Below are 27,182 nucleotides of genomic sequence, written 5' to 3'. Positions count from 1 at the left end.
ATAATTTTTCAGAATTATAACCCAATGTTTTCACAACCTGTAAACATTTCTAAGAGTTCCAGTAATGTAAGCACAATGATCTTTTAAAGTGAAAAAATAAAAGTCATTGAAATATAATTTTACCTAATATTTATCACCAGTGACTGAAACTATTTTCTACTACATTAATAAAGTGTCCAAATTACAAGTTTTGATAAAAATAAATTTGAAGAAAGAGGATCCCTTGAAATCTTATAATTGATAAAGATATCACATGAGGAAGTATTTCTTTTCAATATATACAACATTCTGACACAAAACATCCTTTGTATTTTTTTATTGCATTTCTTATTTATTCTGCTCAGTAGTTTAGTAGTGTCCAACTCTTTCAGACCCCATGGACTGTAGCCTATCAGGTTCCTCTGTCCATGGGATTCTCCAGGCAAGAATACTGGGATGGGTTGCCACTTCCTTCTCCATTCTTTTTAACTAATAAATTAATTTTGAGGAAAAAGTATATTTGAGCACCAAAAGTTGCACCTTTATCTGATTATTGAACAAAATGCTTCATGTTTTCATTTTGTGCTTTGCCCTGAAAATAATGGAGGATTTGAACTTTCTCTTCCTTACCATGCTTGAGAGGAAAAGAGCATTTATGCACTGATCATTGATAGACAGTCATAACAATTTACCCATCACTTGAGCTGATGGGCTTTTATTGTATGAACTAGCCAGACTTGTTTAGCAGTGTGTTTAAGCCATTATATTAATGGCTATAATTGGTTCATAAAAGTTGACTTTCCCAACCTGTTTCAGTAGAAACATGGAATTCAGTGAGGGGAGAACAAATTCTCATTTGAGAGACACGATCTAAAACAAAAGTTGTTATTACTGCTTAAGAAGGTAAACGAAGTATGTTCTGAGTTTTGGAGATGCTGGTAAGAACATCCTTGATATTTCTAATATCCACTAGCTAAACTAAACACGGACAAACTAGTCCTATAATTAACTTAAATTTCCTTGATCTCTGCTGGCACCTCCAGGTCCTTATTGATGATCCTCAGGTATACCTGATAGTAAATCACATCCCAAAGATGCACCACTTTAAAAGAAAGGTAAATTTGTCATTTTCCTTTCACAGTGATATAAGAAATTGAGAATCCTTGGTAAAGCCTAGCTAATCTCTGAAGTTTGCTGATATAGAAATAAATAATAACTGTTATTTGTAATTATTGTCCTATTATGAGAAGAATAAGAAGTCTTTTGACTTTTAATTTGATCTAACCATTCAGAAAACATGTTTTAGGCAGACCACAAAATTTTTAGCTAACAATTGTACAATTGTTACTAACTGACAACTTTAACTAGGCAGTTTTCATTTTCATTACTACATGATAAAGATAATTTTTATTAACCTTATTTTAGCAATAAATAAAAACACTTAAAACTTATGGTAAAAACACTATAAATAATCTAAATACATGATAATTTGTCCATACCAATGAGTAATAGTCTGCTCCTGTAGATTAATTATAGGCCTTGCATTTAAATATGATAATATTTTAGTTAACATATACCAATGAATGTATTTGCATGCAACTCTTGATACTCATTCAAAAATGTCTACATTTTCACAAAGCAGGTTCTCTGAATTACTCTTCTCAAGGCCCCCATCACTTCCTTGTTTCTTAAGCTATAGATAATAGGATTGAACATTGGGGTCAGGATGGTGTAGAAGACAGCCAGAACCTTGTCTTCTGTTGGAGATCGAAGGGATCTTGGGCGTAGATAAGTATAAACAAAGGGTGCATAGTAAAAAGTCACCACAGTGAGGTGGGTGCTGCAAGTTGAATAGGCCTTCTTCTTCCCTTCTGCTGAGTTCATGCTATAGACAGCATGGAGAACACGGCCATAGGAAAGTGCAATACCAATGAAAGGCAACAAAAGGAAAACGGTAGTGCTCACAAACACTGTGTACTCATAGATCCAAGTGTCCATGCATGCCAGAGTCAACATGGCTGGAATATCACAGAAGAAGTGATTAATGGCCCTGGATCTGCAATAAGGGATATGGAGGGCATATGCAGTGTGGGCACAGGAGTTGATAGAGCCCATTATCCAAGATCCTATTATCATCAACACACACACTTGTCTGGTGATTTTGATGGGATAGTGAAGAGGAAAGCAAATGGCCACATACCGATCATAAGCCATAGAGGCCAAGAGCAATCCTTCTGTACCTGCTATAGTCAAGAAGAAAAAGCTCTGAATCCCACACCCAATGAAGGAGATAGACTTTTTTCCACACAGAAAATTGTAGGCCATTTTGGGCACAATGGTGGAGATGTAGGTCAGGTCCATGAGGGAGAGCTGACTGAGTAGAAAATACATTGGTGTGTGGAGATGGGTGTCCAGAAAGATGAGAAGGATCATGGAGAGGTTACCAAATAGAGCCATTAGGAAAATGAGAACAATGAGAGTAAAAAGAAACAGGCCAATTCTTGAGGAAGGGAATAGCCCTAGTAAGATGAAATCAGTGGATGTTTGATTATAATTTTCCATGAGAAATTCATATAATTTTTCCTAAAGGTAGAAACAAGATGAAGTCAAGTTTAAAACATTAAGCTATTTCAGATTATTTTAGTCAGACTATGCATTACTTAAAATTTTTAAGTTTTTAAATAAAGAACTGGTTTATCATTTTTGGAAAAAAAAATTAGCTTTTCATTTAAACAGGGACTCTGTAACAACCTAGAGGGATGGGGTGGGGAGGTAGGTGGGAGGGAGGTTCAAAAGGGAGGAGATATATAGATATACCTATAGCTGATTCATGTTGAGGTTTGGCAGAAGCTAACACAATTATGTAAAACAGTTATCCTTCAATTAAAAAATAAATATATATTTTTAAAAATTGAAAACACAAACATTTTGGCTCAAGTGTTTTCCAGAATTCTTATAGTTGTAAAAAAATTTACTATGACAGTATTAGGTATGTTTTACTGATCTATACAAATGCAGGTCACATCAAAATCAAATGTCATAATCAAAATATATTCATAGAAAATCAATGTAAATTCATACTTTATATAATTCCTTTGTTAATAAATATTGTTTACAATTAAGGAATGACTTATCTTCCATATTTAAATCCTAAGGTTTTGCCTCTAAACTGTTGCAGCCTATCATCTTGTGGTGAGAAGCTTCTTTTCTTTCTTAGCCTACTTTTTTCTGCGATGTCAAAACAAGTTTCCTTGAAATCAGGTAGTAATCAATTTATCTTTCATGAAATATATAATGAATCCTTATTGTCAAATAATACCTGCAAAGCTGTCAATCTCCTCCCTCTTCAATTAAGTTTCTGAATATGTAGTTAAAACAGAGCCTTTGCCTACATATCTAAAACAACAATTCTCATAGCTTCGATGAATCTGTCCAACCTGTCCAAAACAGCAGACATTTTATGTCTGCTTGTTTTTCTGACAATTGTGAAAGTTGCTCAGTCATGTCCAACTTTTTGTGACACTGTGGACTATACAGCCCATGGAATTCTCCAGGCCCAAATACTGGAGTGGGTAACCTTTCCCTTCTCCAGGAGATCATCCCAACCCAGGAATCAAACCCAGGTCTCCCTCATTGCAGGTGGATTCTTTACCAGCTGAGCCACAAGGGAAGACCAAGAATACTGGAGTGGGTAGTCTATCCCTTCTCCAGCGGATGTTCCCAACCCAGGAATCGAACAGGGGTCTCCTGCATCTCAGGTGGATTTTTTTTTACCAGCTGAGCTATCAGATTCTGACAATTACATGATATAAATTGCTTAAAAATGGAAGTTTGTCTTACACATTTAATATTTACTTTTTAGCTTCTTATAATTAAGGTTTTTTTTTTCTCTCCAATTTAGTGTGTAAAGTTAAGTACATATATTTACAATCACTCCCATTAAAAGTCAACTGTTATGATGATAAAAATAATTAAAAGTGAGGATATCAGTGTACACCATGATAAGAGATGAAATTGTTTAAGAAAATTTGAAGGAAGAAATGGATAAAAGAGTGGTCAATCTCTGAAACAGAAAAGAGAAAATGGCATCTTACAAATCTTTTTCATGGAGATGGGAAGAAAAATTTTCCAAAGACATTGTAAGTGAACAAACTATAAAGTATATAGTGTTTTAGTTGTAAATATTTTAATATAAAAATATGAGCAGACTTTTAAGGAAGTCTACAACATGAAAGAAGAAGATCCACACATGTGCCCTCACACAAAAACACAAATACACATTCACACACACTCAAACAGTAGGATTAAAATGATTGGGAAATATAGAAAAGAATGCATTACAAAAAATAGGATTTGTTTGAGACATTACCATTCCACAAAATAAACATCATTAGAGATATATAAAATAGTCTGACAAAAGTGACTCTGGCAAATAAAATAATAATAATAATAATAATTGATTAAAAAAAAACAAGTGAAACTTAGGAAGACAAAAAAAAAAAAAACTAGCACAATTAAAAGAATTGGACAGCCACAGAAATAATTTAAAAAATGACATTTTCAAGGGGTAAGAGAATTAGAGAATTAATATAAGACAACAACATATGCTTATAAATATTTTCACTCCTGGGAATGCATATAGAAAAATAATAATGAAGCTAATAAAATCACTTTTTTTTAGTATTGGCATATATGAAACATATATTCAAGCAGAGTAAACAGAACACAGAAAAATAAAACAGAAATATTGTCTTGAAAAAAATTTTCTTGAAATTTCTAAAGTCTTCTGGAGAGAACTTTTGAAAAATGTCAAAATTGCCTATAAATGTGTGATCCTAAAAATGTCCTGATGAAAATAACAATAATGAGAACTTTTACATTACTAAAATATATTACATTACATAACTAAAATATATTCAGATTTTTTAAATTCAGATTTTACAATAAATTATATGTTTGTATTTTAGCAATATATACTAGAAGATGAAAAAAAATGTGCCAACCTAGACAACCCAGACACAAAGTGGGATGTAATTATGCCGAAAGGATGGGGAAAGAGTAAAAGAGGTGGAGATGGTGGCATGAGGAGGAGGAATCTACTGTAGCTAGAGATGGTACTTGATATTTAATGCTCAGTTGTGTCTGACTCTGTGCAACCTCATCTCCAGGGGATCTTCCCAACCCAGGAATTGAACCTAGGTCTCCCGCATTGCAAGTGGATTCCTTACCAGCTGAGCCACAAGGGAAGCCCAAGAATACTGGAGTGGGTAGCCTATCCCTTCTCCAGTGGATCTTCCTGACCCAGGAATTGAAACAGGATCTCCTGTATTGCAGGTGGATTCTTTACCAACTGAGCTATGAGGGAAGCCTGAGAAGATAGCATATTGGTGAAAAATATAAATGGAAGAAAAATAGTAAAATATTATAAAATATTTACCTTGTTAATCAAGAGTAGTGAACTATGAAACCAATGATTTGTCCTGTGGGCTGTTGAGATTATGTTCAACTCTATTGGAATAAATTATACTGAGGTAGAACTGAAGTCACAGTTACAGAACTCACATCTAACATTATACTCAATTGTGAAGACTGAAAGCTTTTCCTTTAAGAGGGGGTCAAAACAAAGGTTTCCACTTTTGTCACTTCTAAATGACATAATACAGGAAGCAAAATTATCTTAGTTCACAGATGACATGATTTTATAGATATAAAAATGTAGAGTCTACCAAATATTTGTTAAAACTAATAAACATATTTGGCAAATTTGCAGGGTATGAAATCAGTTATATTTCTGTACCCTAATAATATATGATACTAACAAAAATTTAAGAAATTACATTTCCAATATCAAGAAAAAGAATAAAATCTCTGGGGATGAACTTACAAGAAGACTAGTTCTTCAATAAAAATCTCAAAGCATTGCTGAAATAAATTGAAAAGATAAGCAAATGAAAAAGTGTTCTGTGCTCCTGGGCTGAGAAACTGATATTGTTAAGATGTCAGTACTGTCATAAGCAAAACAACAGGTACAAAGAAATATCTGTCATAATTCCCATGAGTTTTAGGCAGAGAAAAAATACATCCTAGAATTCTGATGAAATTTCAAAGTCATGAGAATAGTAAAAAAAAAGAACAAAAAACTTACAAACTAATTGAACTCAACTGTTTTTCTGATTCAAAACTCAGTACAAAACTGTGATAATATAAAGAGTATAGTGTTGGCGTAAAAACAGACACAAATCAACGAAATAAAACAGAGAACAAAAAATATCACACTTTGGCAATGATTTTTCATATGTGACTATTAATTTTTAAAAAGTCCAGTTCATATACATGTGTGTATACATAGATAGATAGATAGATAGATAGACCGATAGATAGATAAAACCATTGGCCAGAGGGAGAGGATTTCATGAGAGTTTAGAACAGGTATTTATATACCTCTATTCCTAGAAGCTAAAAGGTGGAAGCAACAAAAATATTCACTGATAGGTTAATGTATAAGAAGAATATCATACATACATATAATAAAGCTAGTCAATGGGGATATCTTTTCAACAAATATTGCAGGGAAAATTGGATATTCTGGTCCAATTAATGAAATTGAGACATTGTCTTACATCATACACAAGAATTAACTTAAATGGATCAGTGTTAAATATGAGCTAAAAGTAAAACATTAGGAGAGGAGGGAATTTCATGACATTTAATTTAGCTGTGCTTTCTCAGATATACCACCAAAATCATGTGCAACAATGATGTATATATATTGATATATATGTGCATATATATCTGTATATATATATATATATATATGTATATATACATATATGAATTTGACTTTTTAAAAATTAAAAGCTTCTCTTCCTGAACGAACTTGAACAATACAGTGAGGAAGAAACCCACAGAATGGAAAAAAAAATACTGGTAAAATATGTCAGATCATAAATTGATATAAGGAATATATAAATAACTATACTACTCAACAACAACAGAAAAAATAATTGAAAAACATGCCGTGGGGCAGCTAAGCACATGTGCTACAAACTACTGAGTCTGCATGCCCTAGAGCCTGTGCTACGCGACAAGAGAATCCACTGCGATGAGAAGCCCATGCCCCATTAGAGAGCAGCCTGCACTAACCGCAACAAGAGAAAGCTCATGCCCAGCAAGGAAGACCCAGCTCAGCCAAAAGTAAATAAATAAATAAATATTAAAAATACATAAATGTGGGGGAGTATTTGAATAAATACGGGCTTCCCTGGTGGTTCAATGATAAAGAATCCACCTACTAATGCAAAAAGATGTGAATTTGATCCCTGGGTTGGGAAGCTCCCCTGGAGAAGGAAATGGCCACTCACTCCAGTATTCTTGACTGGGAAAATCCATGGATAGAGGAGCTTGGTGGGCTACAGTCCATGGAGTTGCAGAAGAATCTGAGTAAACTGAGTGACTAAAAAACAACAACAATACACACACATACATATATGTAAGAAGTTTCAGTCTTAAAAAAGATAGAAATTGTGCTACATACTGAAAGGTTGGTGCTATGAGCCGCAAACAACACTGGGATTCGTGGCCTTCAGAGGAGAGGAATTTGATCCTGGGCTAGTGATGAGGCTTGATTATTCAGAGCTTTTTGTGTAATAAAATTTTATTAAAGTATAACAGATAAAGCTTCTGACATAGACATCAGAGGGGGACAGAAACGGTGTCCTCTTGCTAGTTTTGAGCAAGGAGTTATATACCTTGAGCAAGATGCTAATTAGAGAAAGGAAATGCCTCACAAAACTGTGAGAGTTATACCAGGTCCCTCACCCACAGCAGGCATTTTGAGATAGTATTGGCCCAAGGTGAGTCATCCTTGGCCATAAAACAATTGACATGAATCTTGAAGAAAGGCAGATTTCCAAGCAAATACATAGTTCCTTAACATAGCTTGAGAAAGCATTTCCATAAGAAAAATGCCATGGTTAAGCTCAAGGTTTAAGATTAAAGTTAAGTCCAGGTGGAATCAGGTGTTGCCATGGCAACACAGGATTAGAACAGAAAGCAAAAGAAAATGTTTGCCACTTGCAGTTTATTTCTTCCTGCCTCCCTGCCGAAGCTGTTAACACTCAATACTACAATATGGATGAAACCTATAAATACACTAAGTAAAATAAATAAATCACACATGATGAACAATCCGCAAGATTCTATACATATGAGTTATTCAGGGTAGTCAAATTCATAGAGATGAAAGTGGAATGATGGTTCCCAGGAACGTGGAATTGGGACCAATAGTGGATACAGAGTTTTAGCTGAGTAAGATAAAAATGTTCTGGGGTAATGTCAGTGATGATTGCACAATTCTATCAATGTACTTAATGTCATTGATCTGTAAACTTAAAAATAGATAAAATAGTAAATTTTATAGGAAAGTAATAGGAAAGTCAAAATATTTAAATGAAAGTATTTTATATTTGAAGCTCCAAATGTGAAAAAATCTATGGCCAGATCCTGAACATGTGCAGAGAAATTGATCTTTTAATAATATGAAAACTTGGTTTCTCTGGTGGCCTGCTGGCTCAATGGTAAATAACTTGTTTGTGAATGCAGGAGATGCAGGTTCGATCCATGCGTTGGAGAGATCCCCTGGAAAAAGAAATGACATCCCACTCCATATTCTTGCCTAGGAAATTCCGCAGACCAAATCTGGTGGGCTACCAATTAAAATAAAATGATAGCTTGCTAAAAAAAAAAATGGTAGAGCATTTTTTGCAATAAGTGTCATTTGGATTCAACATGATATATCATATTAGACTTTCTCACCTTGTAGAGTTAGTATCAGTTATTTAGTTATTGGCAAGTGAAAATGTAATATTTCAAATTCCAATGAAACTGCTAATATTTCTTTCACATGTATTTTATTATATTGGACTTTCTATGGAAAAATGTTTCCATGAGTTAGGTAATTCAATCACACTCTGAAGGTGAGATAATAAACACCAAATTGAAAAAATGAATTTCATATTACATCTGATATTTAATTCCCTGTATCAGGACTGCCAATGAAACATTCAGTTGTTGCTGTTATTCATGTAACACTGTTCAAATCTTTTGTCATTTGATGTTACTTAAAAGATCCCTGAATTTGACAGGGGAACAATCTCAAATATTGAATATCAATTTTGATTGCTTCAAGATCTAAATTGAATAAGACATCTTTTCTTAATTAAAAATAAATCCAGATTGTTTATTATTGTCTTTTATTTTGACTTTATCCACTGAAGGAAAAATAACTTATTTAAATTTATGAAGCATTTTCAATTTATTGGATTTTAAATATTTCTTTAAAAGTATTGCCACTGATGTGTGAGCAGTAATGACATTATACCTAAGAAGAAAAGAATTAGCAGAAAAAGTTTTGATGTTGGATTTTTGGGGAGCAAACAAATAAATAAACAAGCCTTGAATCTGCAATATATCTTACATGGAATAGAAAATGAGGGTGTAAAGTTTTGTTGACTCTATCTATAGGTTTTTATTCACCAACATACACAAGAAGTGAAATGAAAGTTGCTCAGTCATGTCCGACTCTTTGCAACACCATGCCAGGCTCCTCTGTCCATTGAATTCTCCAGGCAAGAATACTAGACTGGGTAGCTGTTCCCTTCTCCAGGGTATCTTCCCAACCCAGGGATTGAACCCAGGTATCCCATATTGCCTGTGGATTCTCCACCATCTGAGCCACCAGGTAAGCCCAACATACACAAAAATGAAATAAAAAGTAAGAAATGAAAGAGAATAGAAAATTAGTTACTAAAATAAAAATACTACACAGGTGTAAAAGAATGTATGTGAAAAGTTTCTTAAATGCAAATAAAGTTCAGTGTTTATAGTTTACTGATTTGGCAAATTCTTCTATTTTCTCATATATATACTGGCTTTAACATGCTCTTGGTGGTGGTGGTGGTGGTTTAATTGCTAAGTAGTGTCATACTCTGGTGACTTCATGACTATAGACCTTCAGGCTCCTCTATCCATGGGATTTCCCAGGCAAAAATACTGGAGTGGGTTGCCATTTCCTTCTCCAGAGGATCTTTCTGACCTAGAGATTGACCTCTGGTCTCCTGCATTGCAGTTGGATTCTGTTGCGACTGAGCCACCAGGGAAGCTTTCAGTTGACCTCAAAACAAAGAAGTCCAGCAGTCTCTCTATGATGACCTGTGGGAGGGGGATAATGAGGGATGAGAAGGAGACTCCAGAGAGAGACTTAAGAGGGAGGGGCTGTATATATCCTTATGGCTGATTCATGCTGTTGTATGGCAGAAAGCAACATAAGGTTGTAAAACAATTATCCTCCAATTAAACAAAAAAAAAAGCGCTCATGTTATCTTATAAAAATGGTCTCTCTGTATCTAAATAAAATCAGTTCATGTCTAGCTCTCAATACAAAGTTGTCCCTATTAGAATTCACTTATTAAAAAAAAAAACACCCATATTATCTGTCTAATCCATACTTTAGATATATTGATACATATTCTATATGAAGAATAAAACTGTTCAAATGCCACCCAGGTTACTGAATGAGTTACATATGACCATCTTGAAGTCAATACGGATCAATTTCATTGCAGATCTATATTATATTTAGATTTTTAAAATTTGTCATAAATTCTCATTTTGCTGATTTATATATTATAAAATATATATATTTTATATATATTTATAAATTTATATATAAATTTATATATTTTACAAAATATATATTTATATATTTTGGTAATTTTTAAAACTAGCATTTATTTTTAAAAATATACATAGAAAAACTGATATATGAAGTGAGTCATTTAAAACTGCAATCTGGTCATTGAGTTGCAAAGCATGGAAGATTATCCTCTAGTGCCTAAATAATAAAAATTTTGCCAGTGAAGCACAAATTTTTGTATCCTATACTCTCCACACTTTTGATCAAAACTATTCCCAAAGAAGCATCATTATTGATTAAAAAATAAACCTGGTGTGACAACTTACAGAGGTATGATAGGACTGGATTCACCAAAGAAGCTTCTTTAAATTGGATTTTCTGGCAGTGTTATAAGAAATCTCAGATTCGACTTTTAAAAGTTGCTAGAGCACAAGACACCCTCTAACAGTTTTTCAGAAATTTGGATCACTTCCTATCTTCTTAGACTCCCAAGACATCCTAAAATGTTAGATTCATACACACACATACTTTCCTATGAATATGTAAGGCTGCAAAACCAGTAAAACAGGCTACTAGGTCAATTTCACAAAGTTACTACGTCTTTAAATTCATTAACTATAGGAAGTCAAACCTCATTTCTAAAAATCGATTGACCATCAGTCGAATCGCTCAGTTGTGTCCAACTCTTTGTGACCCCATGGACTGCAGCATGCCAGGCTTTCCTGTCTATCACCTTATCCCAGAGTTTGCTCAAATTCATGTCCACTGAGTCAGTGATGCCATCCAACCATCTCATCCTCTGCCATCCCCTTCTCCTCCTGCCTTCAATCTTTCCCAGCATCAGGATCTTTTCCAATGAGTCAGTTTTTCACAGCAGGTGTTCAAAATATTGGAGCATCAGCTTCAGCATCAGTCCTTCTAATGAATATTCAGGACTGATTTCCTTTAGGATTGACTAGTTTTATCTCCTTGCAGTCCAAGGGACTCTCCAGTCTTCAACATCACAGTTCAAAAGCATCAATTCTTCAGTGCTCAGCTTTCTTTATAGTCCCACTCATATCCATACATGACTACTGGAAAAACCATAGCTTTGACTAGATGGACCTTTACTGGCAAAGTAATTTCTCTGCTTTTTAATATGCCATCTAGGTTGGTCATAGCTTTTCTTTCAAGCAGCAAACATCTTTCAATTTCATAGCTGCAGTCTTCATCTGAAGTGATTTGGGAGCCCAGGAAAATAAAGTCTGTCACTGTTTCCATTGTTTCCCCATCTGTTTGCCTTGAAGTGATGGGACTGGATACCACGATCTTAGTTTTTTGAATGTTGAGTTTTAAGCCAGCTTGACTATACATCAGTCTAAACATCTGCAATGATTATTTTGCATTGCCATTAATTATCTAAGCAGTGACAGTATTGTAAAATAGCTATCATAGAATCTGAATCATATTACCTAGATGTGTATTTCCTGGTGTCTAGACAAACTTATTAGTCTACAGTTACCTTACATGGAATTCTTCATGAGAATCCACATTTCTTTAAATGTTTCCGCATCATGTTCTACTAAAGAAAAGACAGAGATTGCATAATAGTCTATATTAGTTTACTGACTAGACATTTTACTGATAGTATTTAATAGTCAAGAATTGTGTATTTTTCAATTTTGAAGCTATATAATTTGAGAACCATACTTTAAAAAAGCATAGAAAACCTAGAATACACAGTGATTATTTGCCTGGGTATGTTTCTATGCTTCTAATTGTTAGGTAGTTAGAATAGGAAACAGGAGTCCAGAATGGTGGTGGCTAAAAGACAAGGAAGGGAAAAGCCTGCGAAAATAGAACAACGGAAGGTCTGAGGACTGAGTGAGGACCTCAGGTAGAACAAACAGCACTCCTGGCTAGCCCAGTTTACACAGGGCAGGCCCAGGGGGAGGATAAAACATATAAAAAGAGGAGCCAAAGGGCCAGGGGTCTCTCTCTCTCTCTCCCGCGCGCTTGCAGTCTCTGTCTCTCCCTGTCTTCTCTTCACATCTTTTGGGTCAAAATGCCCTCACGCCTCGAGGATGTATTTCCCTTTATTTTCTAAATAAAACTGATCTGTTTGAGAACTATAACACGGGCTGTCCAAGAGCTGTGATGCCCCGAGGGCTTTAATGTCCATCGCTTCAAATTTTTGTTGAGATGAGACAGAACCGAGAAGAATACACTTGCCTGACATAATTAATATAAAATTAATGAAATTTTACAATGGTGAATCAGTGTTAATAAATTGGTAATTATGTGGACAGATTTTTCAGAGACAGAAACTGATTATCAGAATATGTTCTTCAAACTGTTTGTTGTTCCTGTTTCATTATATAGGTACAGCAGAGAGATTTTAGGTTTAAGCCTGTGTATAATTCTAGCTCACCTACTTGTAAGAATTGTAAAGTTAGATGAAAGAATTTAACCATATGAACCTGTATCATTTATGTAGAATAGATATAAAGAAATATGGAATATTAAAATTATCAATTAGATAAAATATAAGAAAAACACATGCCTGGGTATAAACTGTCATTGAAGAGTGGCTGTAAGTTTTGGTATCTTTGTTAATACCACTCCTGTCACCATCATTTACATTCAAATCTCTTTTTGTCATTTGCTAAAATTGAATGATGATATAGTTTCCAATTGTCTTTTTAAGCTCTACCTATTTGATTCTCACAAAACATCTGCAAGCTTATTTATTCAAATATCATTAATTTTCACTGGGAATTTATTGATGTGTAAAGGAAAAGAGTGAAAAAGTGAAAGACTTATAATATTTCAATTTCACAAAGTTTGTGATTAAAAACAACAAAAATTGTTAGCTGTTAGTATGACTAAACATAAGACATGTGGTTTGTTGTCTTCTGGATTATTTCTAGAAGTTATTCAAGGAAAAACTCTATCTACATATACAGGTAATATAAGCCATTTTAAAACTTTACTATATATTCCATTTTATGGTTTCATATAAATTCTAGACAAGTTCTAGGCTTTGATTAGAAATTTATGCAGGGTATTTATGTATTAGTAGATTTATGTGGGTTAAAAGAACAAGTAGGAAGCAGCATTGAGATTACCAATGGCGCCTTTGGACCATACTTCATTAATGAAACCATATATATAATAAACAGGAAATAAGATAACACTGTCTTTCACAATCCTTATTTAGGACTGATGTTCTTAAGCGCTAGATTTATTATTCAAATATAACTTGAGCACATCCAAAGCATCTTCCAGGATCCTTATTTCAGTTCACATTCAGAAAGCACATTTATGAATCAGGTCCCCAAACACTATCTCTTTTTTATTTCTTGATCTAAATTTTCTGCTGAACAGTATGGTATTGTGCAGCCACTCCCGGACCTCAAACTTCAAAAATTCTCTATTTCTTAACCAAGTCTTACACAGAACATATCAAATACTTCCTAAATGGAATGCATTAAATCCTGAGTGATTTTGATCCAAACAATAACCAAAACTGCCAAAACATTAGTATACTAGAATCAGTAACTAAGTGATTTTAGACTGTGGTTGCTTGAAAGCAACTTTACTCCTAAGGAATATTATTTATGTTTTAAAGCATCTCTACTTGCTGCAATGTTTCCCATTCACAAAGAATACATCACAGACTAGGGATAAAATGAAACATCCCTTCTTAATAACTACAAAAATATATGTTTAGTTCATATAAACTCTATCATATACTTTATAATAGAGTATCATACTTATATTCAAATATATCTCAGAATAGTTGAGGGTAGGCCCATTCACCATAAGTCTAGAACAGTAGTACATAATATCAGCAGTTTCCTATGTAATTAATTTTGCTCTTTTCCTATCACTTTACAATCATTTGCAATCAGATCAATTTTCTGAATTGTGTACTAATTTGTTTCAGGTTTAAAAGAGCTTCATGTCTTAAAATGCATGGATATGTGTTTGAACTGTTCATCTATTTTTTAAGGATACATATTTTAGGGTGAATTATTTACATTTCATGTTTAAAGCAGCTTCTATCAATAAAGTTTTCTTTTCAGCATTCTCTGGCTAATAAGATGCCCAGATCTATTTGCTGCTCATTGTAAACAGAAGTGCTTAATTCCAAATCAATTTCTCTTAGGCACTTGCTGAAGAGTCCCTCCTCTTCTGTGGAATAACAATAAAATTACAGTTAAGATACATAAGTATCTTCTATTGTATCTGCACTATTACACACTCATTGGTTTGATTAACTGACAAAGATTCAATGGGCATGATGTAACTGAATCATTTTCTGAGTAAATTTCTTTGAAAATTTTCTAAACAGATGTGCATATTAATTTTATATCTCTACAATTTACATTTTAAATACCTTTAGGGAAACAATGATTCTTGGACTTATTTACCTGAAGTTTTATTCTACTGCATGATTTCTTTTTTTTTTATTTTCACATAGGAATGTCCACTGAGGTTTAGCAAATTTTGGTTTTGCAAATGGCCCAGGATGGCCAGAAGCCAAAGTTGAGGTAGAAATTTTAACAACACATACAGACATTTTCACAGGTGTGTTAAGGGTCAATTTAGTGGGGGAAAGAAACATATTTATTCAGATTTATCCAATAATATGTCTGTAAACTTTCTGTGTCATATATTTTGTATATTGTTCAATAAGTACATATTAATGATTTGTCTGCAAGTATCAATTTATTTCTTAATTTTGATTATATTGGCCAAAAGTTTAATAAGGTAAATGGAATATGGTTAGTTTAATAAAAACATACAAGCAAAAATTTTTAAAATATCAAATTGTTGCTGTCTTTAGATATCTGCTTTGCTATATTGAAACAGTTTTAAAACCACATATTTTGCACTCTTTTATAAATGTTAATAATTCCTTAATATACTCCTTTTCTTAGAGACAATTAAATTGAGCTTTTTATTTTAATTTTCACAATACCCTCCAAAGATAGAAAATTATTATACACACATACCATCTATCCATAAACATACACACACACACACATACACACACATATATATATATATATATATACATAAATACATACATACAGTGATTCCATAGATTTCATTCCAAAACTTTAGCCCTTGACAGGAAAATTTACTGAGACTGTGGACTAGATTTTTGGCAAGGGATTCTTTTCAGCAGTATATATTTTTAAACAGCTTTGTATTAACTCTTTTCTTTCTAATCTCAAGGAATTATAGGTGATGTTTGTATTGTACAGTCATGAAAAAATTTGCCACTTTAAGGGACAGAAAATAATACAAGTTTTCTCCTAGCAGTTTGGGGGTATATATCTTTATTATCAGCAATCTATTGTTTTTGCTATTTCCAAAAGTCCTTTGTATTAGGGATCTAATTGCCTGTTTCATTCCATTTATCAATTTTACTTTTAATTACCACAATATGCTCCTTTTTATTTTCCTCACTTTCCCAGGGATTTTACCTCTTGGGAATGGGGTTCCTAATCAGGCACTGTAACAAGTATTCGGATCTTAATCTATAACAACTTGAGCCCTTCTAGTATTATAAAAGGATGTGCTGAGATCTCAAAAATTTTATCCTGCTCTCCTAATTTGTCGGCCAGTCCCAAACTTAAAAGAGTAGGGGGCAACTGCACATTCTTCTCTAACCTCAGGTCTTTTCTCAACTTTCTAACTCAATCTCCAGCCTCTAGGTGAATGTCAATGGCCAGCAAAACTGTTCATGTTAGAAGCAAACATACTATGACCCCCATTACTTTTTCTACTGTGACACAGTGTGGGTAGTTGTGCTGTTCTTTGCTTAGTTGTTCAGTCGTGTCCGATTCTTTGTGACCGCATGGATGGTAGCCTGCCAGGCACGTCTGTCTGTCCATGGGAATTCGCCAGTCAATAATGGGATGGGTTGCAATGTCCTCCTCCAGGGGATCTTCCCAATCCAGGGATCAAACCCAGGTTTCTCTCATTGTAGGGATTCTTTACCATCTGAGCCAGCAAAATAGCCCATGGGTAGCTAAACAAGCACATAAAAACTGGAGTCTTGGGGGCATCCCATTCATATTCATGGAGGATTCCAGAAGATCTAACAAGTTCACCATTACCTTTACCACATCCTTTACCACACTGAAGTTGATGGCCAACTTGCGATTTCCCTCATGGATTTGTTTTTCCCAACGTTAATTTATGTGGTTTCCCAGATTCCTCACCATTTTTTAGTTTACAAACTGGCAAACATGCAAAGAAAGGAGAGACAGAAAAACAGGTAGACCATTCCAGATTGGTGTATTAGAATATAATAAGCAAGGAAACTTATTTATGAGGCTTGTTTTAGTCAGAAATATGACAAATAGATACCTATTTTTACATATCTATCTTTTCTAGCATAGTTTTAGAAGCTTATATAGATAAGTTAAATGGATTCAATAAAAAAAAAACAACTGAGTTTTAGTCTCTAAAACACTTTATCTGCCAAAGCTATGCCCATAGTGCTCCCACTGTATGAAAAGTACAAAAAGTGTACATTCCAAGAAGAGAAGAGAACATGCAGAGACGCTGATTGTTCAAATCCAATTTTATGTTCAACCTGTGGCCATATCTTTTTGATTATCTCTTCCAGAATTCTGTCAGTTCCAAGCCATCTCCTACATGCCTAGTTCTTTTTATTACAGAATTCCAAGCTGAGAACATAGAAGGGTAGCAGAAAAATGTTTTTAGTTTAGAGGGAAATCTAGTTAAAATTAAAACAAAAATTTATTCACTATGCTTATATTTATTGTCATACACCATTTACAACTAATGAACTAATTAATTGAAACACAGACATAAGGAAAACCTATATCTCCAAAAAAAACCTAAGAAAATCGAGTTATATTCCAAAAGAATATTTTTTCAAACACCCTAGAGAATTATGGCATAAACTTTTGTAAGTTCAGAATTATTAACTTATTCCCCCTTTTGATTGTCTATTAGATACTCAAAATTATTTGAAAGAACAAATATTCAATTTAGAAATTAGAATATGAGTGTATACAAAGAGTACTATAAACAGGATATTGCATTAATTTTCCACGAGGCTTGTGGATTATTTTATAAAATTTAAAAAAAGTAACCATCTCTCTAGAAATACCCAAACTCAGTAATTCAGAGGCAGCCAAATAGCTATAAATGATAACATAGTGCATATTTCAGTTACAACAGTTTATTAGACAAGAGGTAAGGTTAATAATACATAGCAATAAACATGCTTGGAGAATCCCATGGACAGAGGAGCCTGGCAGGACACAGTGCATGGGGTCCAAGGGTTGGACAGACTTAGGTTAAAAATGATGACAATGAAGGTCAATAATACATAGGAATAGACAGTCTGCTATAACACAATATATACATTAAAAACATTGTTATAAAATGTACATTAGTAAAAGGCAGAATAGGGAATATAGTGATAGACCATTTCAAAATCATGAGATGTTTATTCAGAGCATAAAATTCAAATAGCTATACATTATTAGCATAGTTAATTTATTGCTTGCACTTCAATCAGCAGTACAGAGTTGTGCTCATGCTCAGTCGCTTCAGACCTGTCCGACTCTTTGTGACCCCACGACTGCAGCTTGCCAGGCTCCTCTGTCCTTGGAGTTTTTCAGACAAGAATACTGGAGAGGGTTGCAATGCCCTCCTCCAGGGGATCTTCCCCACCCAGGGATCAAACCCATATCTTCTGTGTCTCCTGCATTGCAGCTGAGCTGCCAGGGAAGCCCCACATAATGGTGTTACCTCTGTGTCTTATTAAGCACTTCCTGTTCTCCACACATAATGTTTTTTCTTTAAAATGATAGGGACTTGTATTAATATTCATTCATAGAATACTATTTAAATAATATTTAATATCTAACCTCTGATATTCTTCATGAACTAAGGTTTAACAACAGAGAAATATCTTTGCAGCAATCCCATTGGCACTTCTATCTTTACCAGATAGCTAAAACTTATGAAAAGTTGTATATTAAAAGTAAATTAGTCACTGTTGTAAAGACAAAACTTTTGTAAAATTTTAAGTTTCTTAGCATAGTCATATGTTTCTTAGGCTTTTTCTTGTGGGTCAAAGGAAGAAATTGGACTTTATTCAAAAGTCCTGGAAATGCCCGGTGAGGGAGAAGGGTTCATATATTCACACTGGAAGAATAGATTGAGATAAGCCTCTGTGACCAGTTAGCTCTCTTCCTACAATATACTTATTTCAATCTATAGGTTTCTATTAGAGTCCTAATTTCATTTAGGATTCTAAAGTATTGGTGAGTCAAAATGGTCTACACAGTATGTGACAATAGCAATGATATGTTTATAAACTTCTTCCTACCTGTGAAATTACATTCACTTCTTATCTGTGAAATTATATGCACTTAACGAGTAAGAAAGACACCCTAAAATTGCATTGTCATAAATCATTACTCCTGATAAAATCATGTAACCTCAGGGTTTTTGTAGTTCAGTACTTCAGATCCAGTGGAGAAGGAAATGACAACCCACTCCAGTATTCTTGCCTGGGAAATCCCACGGAGAGAGGAGCCTGGCGGGCTACAGTCCATGGTGTCGCAGAGTCAGACTAGACTGAGCAACTGAGCATGCATTTTGGATACAGACGTGATTTCTTGCTCTGACTGTGGATCCTGGTCTCTGGGATAAATCTCCTAATCTAATATCGTTATTGATCCCTCACTATACTCTCAGGGAGATTGTATCTTGTCTGCTGTCATCCATATCCTACATAAACTGGAGTTGGGTGGCTCAACCTCATCAGCTCTCATCAGTTAGGTATTTAGTCTCAATTTGGTGACATTGGCTTAGCACAAATTACTACATTTGAGATCTGTTGTCTCTTTTTAAACAAGTTCATCTTTTTGAAGAGACTCTTAGTCTAACTCAATGTGAATTTATTCTCCTTATAGAAGGGCACAGGAAAAGGAAATGGTAACCCACTCCAATATTCTTGCCTGGAGAATCCCAGGGATGGAGGAGCCTGGTGGGCTGCCGTCTATGGGGTCTCACAGAGTTGTACACAGTTGAAGTGACTTAGCAGCAGCAGCAGCAGAAGGGCACAAGTGGAAATGTTGGCTGTAATACTAAGGCTTTGACTCAAGGCTTTCCAAATTCCTGAGGGATCAGATTGGGATTAAAATAAATGCTGCATCTTTGTTTAAGGTGTCATAATTTTTTAAATTGTTGTGAGTCACAGGTAAAAGTTTTCTTCAGTCTGGGAAAATAAAACATTAAGGAACCAGCAATGCTTCAAACGAAATGTAATAAAAAATTGCAATCATCATCTTTAGATCATTCAGTCCCATGTAATGAGTACTTGTTACTAAATCTAGTTTTCCCATTAGTCCCTTTCATTAATGTCCTTGAAAAGAGAGCATTTGTGTAGAAACATTTTTGAAAATATCTAAATTAAGCAATAATTATAAATGACAAAGACAAAAGATATGGAAATTTATTTCATAAGAAAATGTAGTAATTTTTGTGATATGTAACATTTTAAGATGATAGTTTGCATTATGACTGATAACATTGTGCCAGAACATATCAGATGTCTAAAAATATCATATAACTTCTGGAATATATACCATTTTATATATATATATATATATATATATATATATATGTATGTATATACACACACACAAATACAACATAAGAAATGTAAACAACTCTTAGTATTACATCTTATTTGACAATTCTTTCCATGTAATTTCACATATTAGTATAATTAGTTTAGCATTTCTATTTTTATAAGGTGAGATAACTCTTTTTTTTTTGGCAATTTTACAGGAGTTTAATGAAAATTACCAAAGTTATTTGAGTTCAACAGAACTTTGCTTGTCATTTGAGTTTGGAAAATTGATCAAGAATTGTTGAAAGGTTTTAAAACACTTGGTCAAGTAGAATTATAGGTCACTGTGAAAAAAATTCTTATCTCTCATTTTAACCATAAAGAAAATTAAATATTTTGTAGGCAAATACAAACTATTAAATTTTAGTTTTTTTTTTTAAACATAGCTCTTTCAACAAACATAGCTTTTTTAATTTTTTTTTTAAATTGCTCAAAGACCTACTAAGGACAACATAGGAAATTAATTTGATATAATGCTAAATCCTCATTTTCTAGGCAGTTACTTAAAAAGTAAACAAAATTGTTTCCAGTTTCTTTTAAAGAGTAGAACAAAATATATTGTGTCAGAACAGCAATAGATTGATGTCTTCTGGTTCCTTCTATTACTCACTACCTAAAATGGGAAGGAGTCTGGAATGAGCATGCCTGCTTGCTTCCACACTTCTTTAGGATATTTCCAATGACAAAAACTGACGTCTCCATCATTATTTTGGTTTTACATGATACCATCCCCTTTGTATTTGTTCAATCTACATTTCTCAAAGCATAGAGCATGTGTGCTTACATAGGTTCTCATACTCAGATAGTAACCTTGCTTAATTATTGCTCTGTTGCCATCTTGAAATTCTTAATTTGATCACTGAGTACCCACATGAGCAGAGGATCTATACTGAGTGGTGGCATTAATATGCAGTTTCAGTCCAGCCATAGGACTTGTACACAGAAAGGCAAGCAACATGGACATGAGGCAGTATGCCTGGCCTCCCCATGTCCACACATGCATTAGTGTTCAGGGCACTACAGGACCCCAGGGGAGTGGCTGGTGGAGCTTGAACCCAGATTGGTGGTAGTGATGAGAGCAGCAAATACAGAGACAACAATGGTGATAGGCCACTGCCTAGGAGAGAGAAGGGGATTTGCTTGGCAGGAGAAATGGCTCTTATGGAGATGGGGGCTGACTTAGCTTTCCTTTCAGTGTTAATCCCTGTGTCATCTACTAAATTATTAACATCTCACCCAAGTGTTCGAACAGGAAATGATAGTTTTAGGGAGTAAACTTTTCCAAAAATACTTACAAAAGTGTACAAGTAATCATTACAAAAGATCATATCATGGAACTATTATCAGAGTATAAAATATATGGTTTTAAAAACTGTTGAAATATTGTGAAACAAATATCCACAGTCTTAGAAATAATATTTAAAGTTTACTTAAAGATTTAAAATTAATTTGAAAGATCAGAGATGGAAAAGCATACCATTTTCATGTAAACTTTCAGAAAACAATTATTAAAACTTTTTTAAAAATTAATTTTCTTATAATTTAATGTGTAGTGATAAAATGAGTGAGCAGATAATTGAAACATCATTTTTATACAAAGTGAACTATTTGTCAGAAATTGAAGATGAGTCGTTAATATGCCATTGACTAAATTTATATGTAAAGTTAAATTTAGACATATAAAATAGATTTGTATTATTTGATAGCTTGAAGCTTCTTCATAATATAAATACTTTTAGAAAACATTTCTTCTCCTTGTGAATCATCAGATATGTGTGTACTAGAATGTATATTTAATATAATTTATCAAAAATTCAGTCTGATATTCTCCTAGACTATAAGCACTTCTAATAACTCCAGTAACATAAGCAGAAAGAATCCTTTAAAATTTAAATATTAAAAACTATTAAAAATTCATTGAAACAGCATTTATCACCAGAAGCTGAAAACACTTTAATTATGTTAACAGAGAATAAAGTTCTAAAGCTTTAAATTTAGTGGAAATAAAGCGAAAAGGATTGATCTCCCAAATCTGATAATGAAGCATTATGTTTATTTGCAATATATATATAATTTTGACACACAATATTTTTGGAATGTGTAATTTCATTTCACAACTAAAGAATTAATTTTGAAGAAAAAAACTACATTTGAGCAGTGATGATCTAACATTTTTTTCTGATTTTTGAGCAAGAGTCCTCATATGTTCATTTTGGGATTTGCCCTGCATATTATGTAGAGTATGAACCTCCCCTTCTCTGCCACATGTGAGAGGTTAAGTGCATTTCTGCATTAATTATTAATGGGTAACAATTTATATAGGAAATTTACTTGAACTGATGAATTTTTGTTGATACAGTGGTGAGATCTGTTTAAGAATCATATGAATTAAGAAAATTAGTTTACAAAGTTAACTTTCTCAGTAAAACTATGGGATGCAGTGAGTGGAGAATAAAATCTCATTTGAGAGAAATCATCTAATACAAAAATTGTAATGGCAACTTAGCGGGTACACAGTATGTTTTAAGAGTAGTTGTTTGCATGGATTTCCTCAACAGTCCTTTTTTTTTTTTTTTCCTCAACAGTTCTAATTTCCACTAGTAAGACTAAATACTGATCCACTTGTATAATTGCTTTAGCAATCTCTTGTGGCATTTTCAAGGCCTACTGTTGATCTCCAGGTATACTTGATATGGTGGATGCATTATCGTATAATTAAAGTAAGCTTCTCATTTTCCTTTCAGAGTGGTTTAAGGACTTCAGAATCCTCAGCTAAATCTTTAACAGGAAGTTTCCCTATATTGAAATTTTAAAGAAAGTGTTACTGGTAATTATGGTTATACTATAAGAAGAACAAAAAGTATTCTGTCTTTTAATTTTATCTAAACATTCAGAAAATGTGTTTCAGACCTATTGAAAAATGTATTGAAAATAGCGGAACTGTTATGGTGAATGATATTCTGTTATTCAGTTAATGTCCATGTTCACTACTAAATGACAGAGAATCTTTCTGGTTGACAGTCTATCAACAAAAATGCATTTGAAATTGATTAATAAAAAAGAAACAAGAAGAAATAAGATTGAAGTTTTTCAAGATATGAACTATTTTCTTGTCCTCTAGATCAGTTTTACTCCTTTCATTTAATAAAAATGATATTTTTAATGACTATACAGTTAAAAATAGATTTATATCCAACTCCTGATATTAATGCAAAAATTTTGTCTACATTTTCACAGGGGAAATTCTCTGAGTTACTCTTCTTAGGGCCCCAATCACCTCCTTGTTTCTCAGGCTGTAGATAATAGGATTGAGCATCGGGGTAAGGATGATGTAAAAGACAGCCAGAACTTTGTCCTCTGTTGGAGTACGCAGAAATCTTGGGCGTAGGTATGTGTAAACAAAGGGTGCATAGTAGAAAGAAACCACAGTGAGGTGGGTGCTGCAGGTTGAATAAGCCTTCTTCTTCCCTTCTGCTGAGTTCATATGATAGACAGCAAGGAGCACACGGCCATAGGAGAATGCAATACCAATGAAGGGCAACAAAAGAAAAAGTGTGGTGCTCAGAAACACTGTGTATTCATAGACTGTTGTATCAGTACAGGCTATTGTCAACATGACTGTGACATCACAGAAGAAATGATTGATGGACCTGGATTGGCAATAAGGGATGGAGAGAATATATGTGGTGTGGGCACAGGAGTTGATAGAGCCCATTATCCAAGATCCTGTTATCATCAACATACACACTCTTTTGCTGATTCTGATGGGATAGTGAAGAGGAAAGCAAATGGCCACATACCGATCATAAGCCATAGAAGCCAAGAGCAATCCTTCTGCACATGCCATAGTCAAGAAGAAGAAGCTCTGAATCCCACACCCAATGATGGAGATAGACTTGTTTGCAAGCAGAAAATCATAGGCCATTTTGGGAACAGTGGTAGAGATGTAGTTCAGGTCCATGAGGGAGAGCTGGCTAAGTAGAAAATACATGGGCTTGTGAAGACGGATGTCCAGAAAGATGAGAAGAATTATGGAAAGGTTACCAACTAGAGCCATTAAGAAAATGAAAACAATGAGAATAAAAAGGAGCAGACCATTTCTTGAAGAGGGAAACAATCCCAATAAGATGAAATCAGTTGATGTTTGATTATAATTTCCCATCAGTCATTCAGGTAATTATTCCTAAGGGCAGACACAAGAGTACATAATTCAAGTTTAAAGCAATAATATATTTCTATAGTATTATTTTAGGCTGAATATTGTTAAAGTTTTACTACACTGTAATAAAGAACTGGAATCCTCTATTTTGAGAAAAATTATAATAATGATGAAGCTAAAATTATAAAGAATAGCATTTTCAGAACTGATATATTTGAGCAACTGTACAACATGAGCACAATATAGAAAAATAAATAATAACTATTTTATTAAAAAAGATTTTCTTATAAAATTCTTAACATCTTCTTGAAACATTTTCTTGAAATTCTCAGCATCACCTTAAAGTTTTTTGACTGTGAAAAGCAAAATAACAGAAACTATTTATATGGAAAGACTAACTAAAATATCAGATTTTACAACAATTAATATTTTTCTACTCTAGCAATGTATACTAGAAGACAGAAAAATGTTCTCAACCTAACCATCATAGACACAAAGTGGGATGTAACTGTGATGAAAAGAGAGGAAAGAGAAAGGGTAGTTGGAGGCAGTTATATGTAGAAGGGGAAGGTCTTCATCCTCTGTGGCCAGAGTGGATGTAATCAAGAGATGTTACTTAATGTTTAGTAATTAAGCATGAGAGAGCATATTAAAAAGTGGAGAAATTACTTTGACAAAAGGTCCAGCTAGCCAAAGGCATGGTTTTTCCAGTAGTCATGTATGGATGTGAGAGTTGGACAATAAAGAAAGCTGAGCGCTGAAGAATTGATGATTTTGAACTGTGGTGTTGGAGAAGACTCTTGAGAGTCTCCTTGGACAGCAAGGAGATCCAACCAGTCCATCCTATAGAAAATCAGTCCTGAATATTCATTGGAAGGACTGATACTGAAGCTGAAACTTCAATACTTTGGCCACCTGATGCAAAGAACTGACTCATTTGAAAAGACCCTGATGCTGGGAAAGATTGAAGGTGGGAGGAGAAGGGGATGACAGAAGATGAGATGGTTGCACGGTATCACTGACTCAATGGACATGAGTTTGAGTAAGCTCCAGGAGTTGGTGATGGACAGGGAGGCCTGGTCTGCTGCAGTCCATGGGGTCACAAAGAGTCGAACATGACAGGGCGGTTGAACTGAAACAAACTGAAGCATGAGAAGGCAAGCATACTGTTGACAAATATACAAGTAAATAGAAGGGAAAACCTAAAATATTATAAAATATTTGCCTTGTGGATCAGGAGGAGTGGGTTTATGAAAGCTTATTTTGTCCTGTAGGTCGCTGAGATCATGTTCTTGCTTTATTTCAATAAAATAGCTCACATCTATCATTATACTCAATGGTGAAAGATTGAAAGTTTTTCCTTTAAGAGATAAAAAAAAAGGCAAGGAAGTTTTAGATGAGAAACTTGTAATTAGTCCACCAAAAATCTGTTAGAATTGATAAAGTTGCAGTTGTATTGATATCCATTTACAATATACAATACTAAAAAGAATTTAAGAAAAATTTGTATATACCACATCATGAAAAAGAGTAAAATCCCTGGGAATAAACTTAAAGAAGGCAAATAACTTCTTCACTGAAAATCACAAAACATCACTGAAAAAAATCAAAAAGACAAAAAAAAAAAATGGAAGAACATTATGTGATCTTAGCTTGAAAAATGAATATTGTTAAGATGTAAAAACTATAAGCAAACAACAGGTGCAATTAAATATCTCTATCATAATGCCAATGAGTTTTTCAGGCAGAAACACACAAATACATTCTAAAATTCTTACAAATCTCAAGATGCTAAGAATAGCCAGAATTTGAGAATTCACTGTTTCTGATTCAAAACTTACAAAACTATGATAATAAAAACAGTATAGTATTGACATAAAGACAGACTTAATGCAACAATATAAAGCAATATAAAACAGCTAAGATTAGGAAAGAAGTTTTGATAGCTCGTATAGACATTTGCACAGAGGAGTTAGGGTGAATTCAGTGAGATGGAAGTAATTTTTCTTTTAGTTCTCCTATATTAAGATGTCTCTAACGTTTTTGGACCTTACATTTTATATGTGGCTGTTCAGTAAGTTCAAAGTAATGTTATGTTTGCATGTAACTATTTATTTGCCAGTTTTGATTATGTTAATCTGTTTTTTATAAATTAAATGGAATATGTTTAGTTTAATAAAAAATATGGAAATAGAAATATCATCTATGTGGGAATTATCTTTATTTTAGGTACTACATGTTTTCAATTGTTTCCCTGCAGATGAAAAATCTCATTGAAGTATGCAACTTTAAATTATTAAAGTACATATTGAAAATAATGATATTACTGCTAACAATCTACCCTTCAAAAATTCTCCAAAACATTTAAGAGGAAAGAATATTTCTAGACTCCTGTGAGGCCAGCATCACTCTGATATCAAACTCAAAAATATCACACAAAAAAATAAAGCCTCAGGCCCATATCACTGATAAACATTGATGGAAAAGCCCTCATCAAAATATTAGCAAACCAAATTCAATAATACATTAAAAAGATCAAAAACCATGGTGAAGTAGGATTCATCACAGGGATGAAATTGAAAAATTATTTCAATATCTATAAATTAATTAATGCAATACTTCACATTAACCAAGTGAAAAAATAAAAATTATATGATCATCTTGGTAGATGC

The 27,182-nt window shown here is 33.6% G+C and overlaps 2 protein-coding genes across 2 annotated transcripts; both read right to left on the bottom strand.

The window, feature by feature from the left end:
• Positions 1 to 1,602: 1,602 nt before the first annotated feature.
• LOC122700978 (olfactory receptor 2L2-like) lies at positions 1,603 to 2,541 on the bottom strand. Its single transcript, XM_043914000.1, has one exon. It carries the CDS (start codon positions 2,539 to 2,541, stop codon positions 1,603 to 1,605), a length of 939 nt encoding a protein of 312 aa, XP_043769935.1.
• A 21,033-nt stretch (positions 2,542 to 23,574) lies between these two features.
• On the bottom strand, positions 23,575 to 24,550 carry LOC122700969 (olfactory receptor 2L2-like). Its single transcript, XM_043913993.1, has one exon. The coding sequence runs from the start codon at positions 24,511 to 24,513 to the stop codon at positions 23,575 to 23,577; it is 939 nt and encodes a 312-aa protein (XP_043769928.1). The 5' UTR covers positions 24,514 to 24,550.
• Between the last annotated feature and the right edge of the window lie 2,632 nt (positions 24,551 to 27,182).

This window comes from Cervus elaphus, chromosome 9 (assembly GCF_910594005.1).
Source record: "Cervus elaphus chromosome 9, mCerEla1.1, whole genome shotgun sequence".
Lineage (NCBI taxonomy): Eukaryota > Metazoa > Chordata > Mammalia > Artiodactyla > Cervidae > Cervus > Cervus elaphus.
This window is presented reverse-complemented; position numbering and strand designations above follow the sequence as displayed.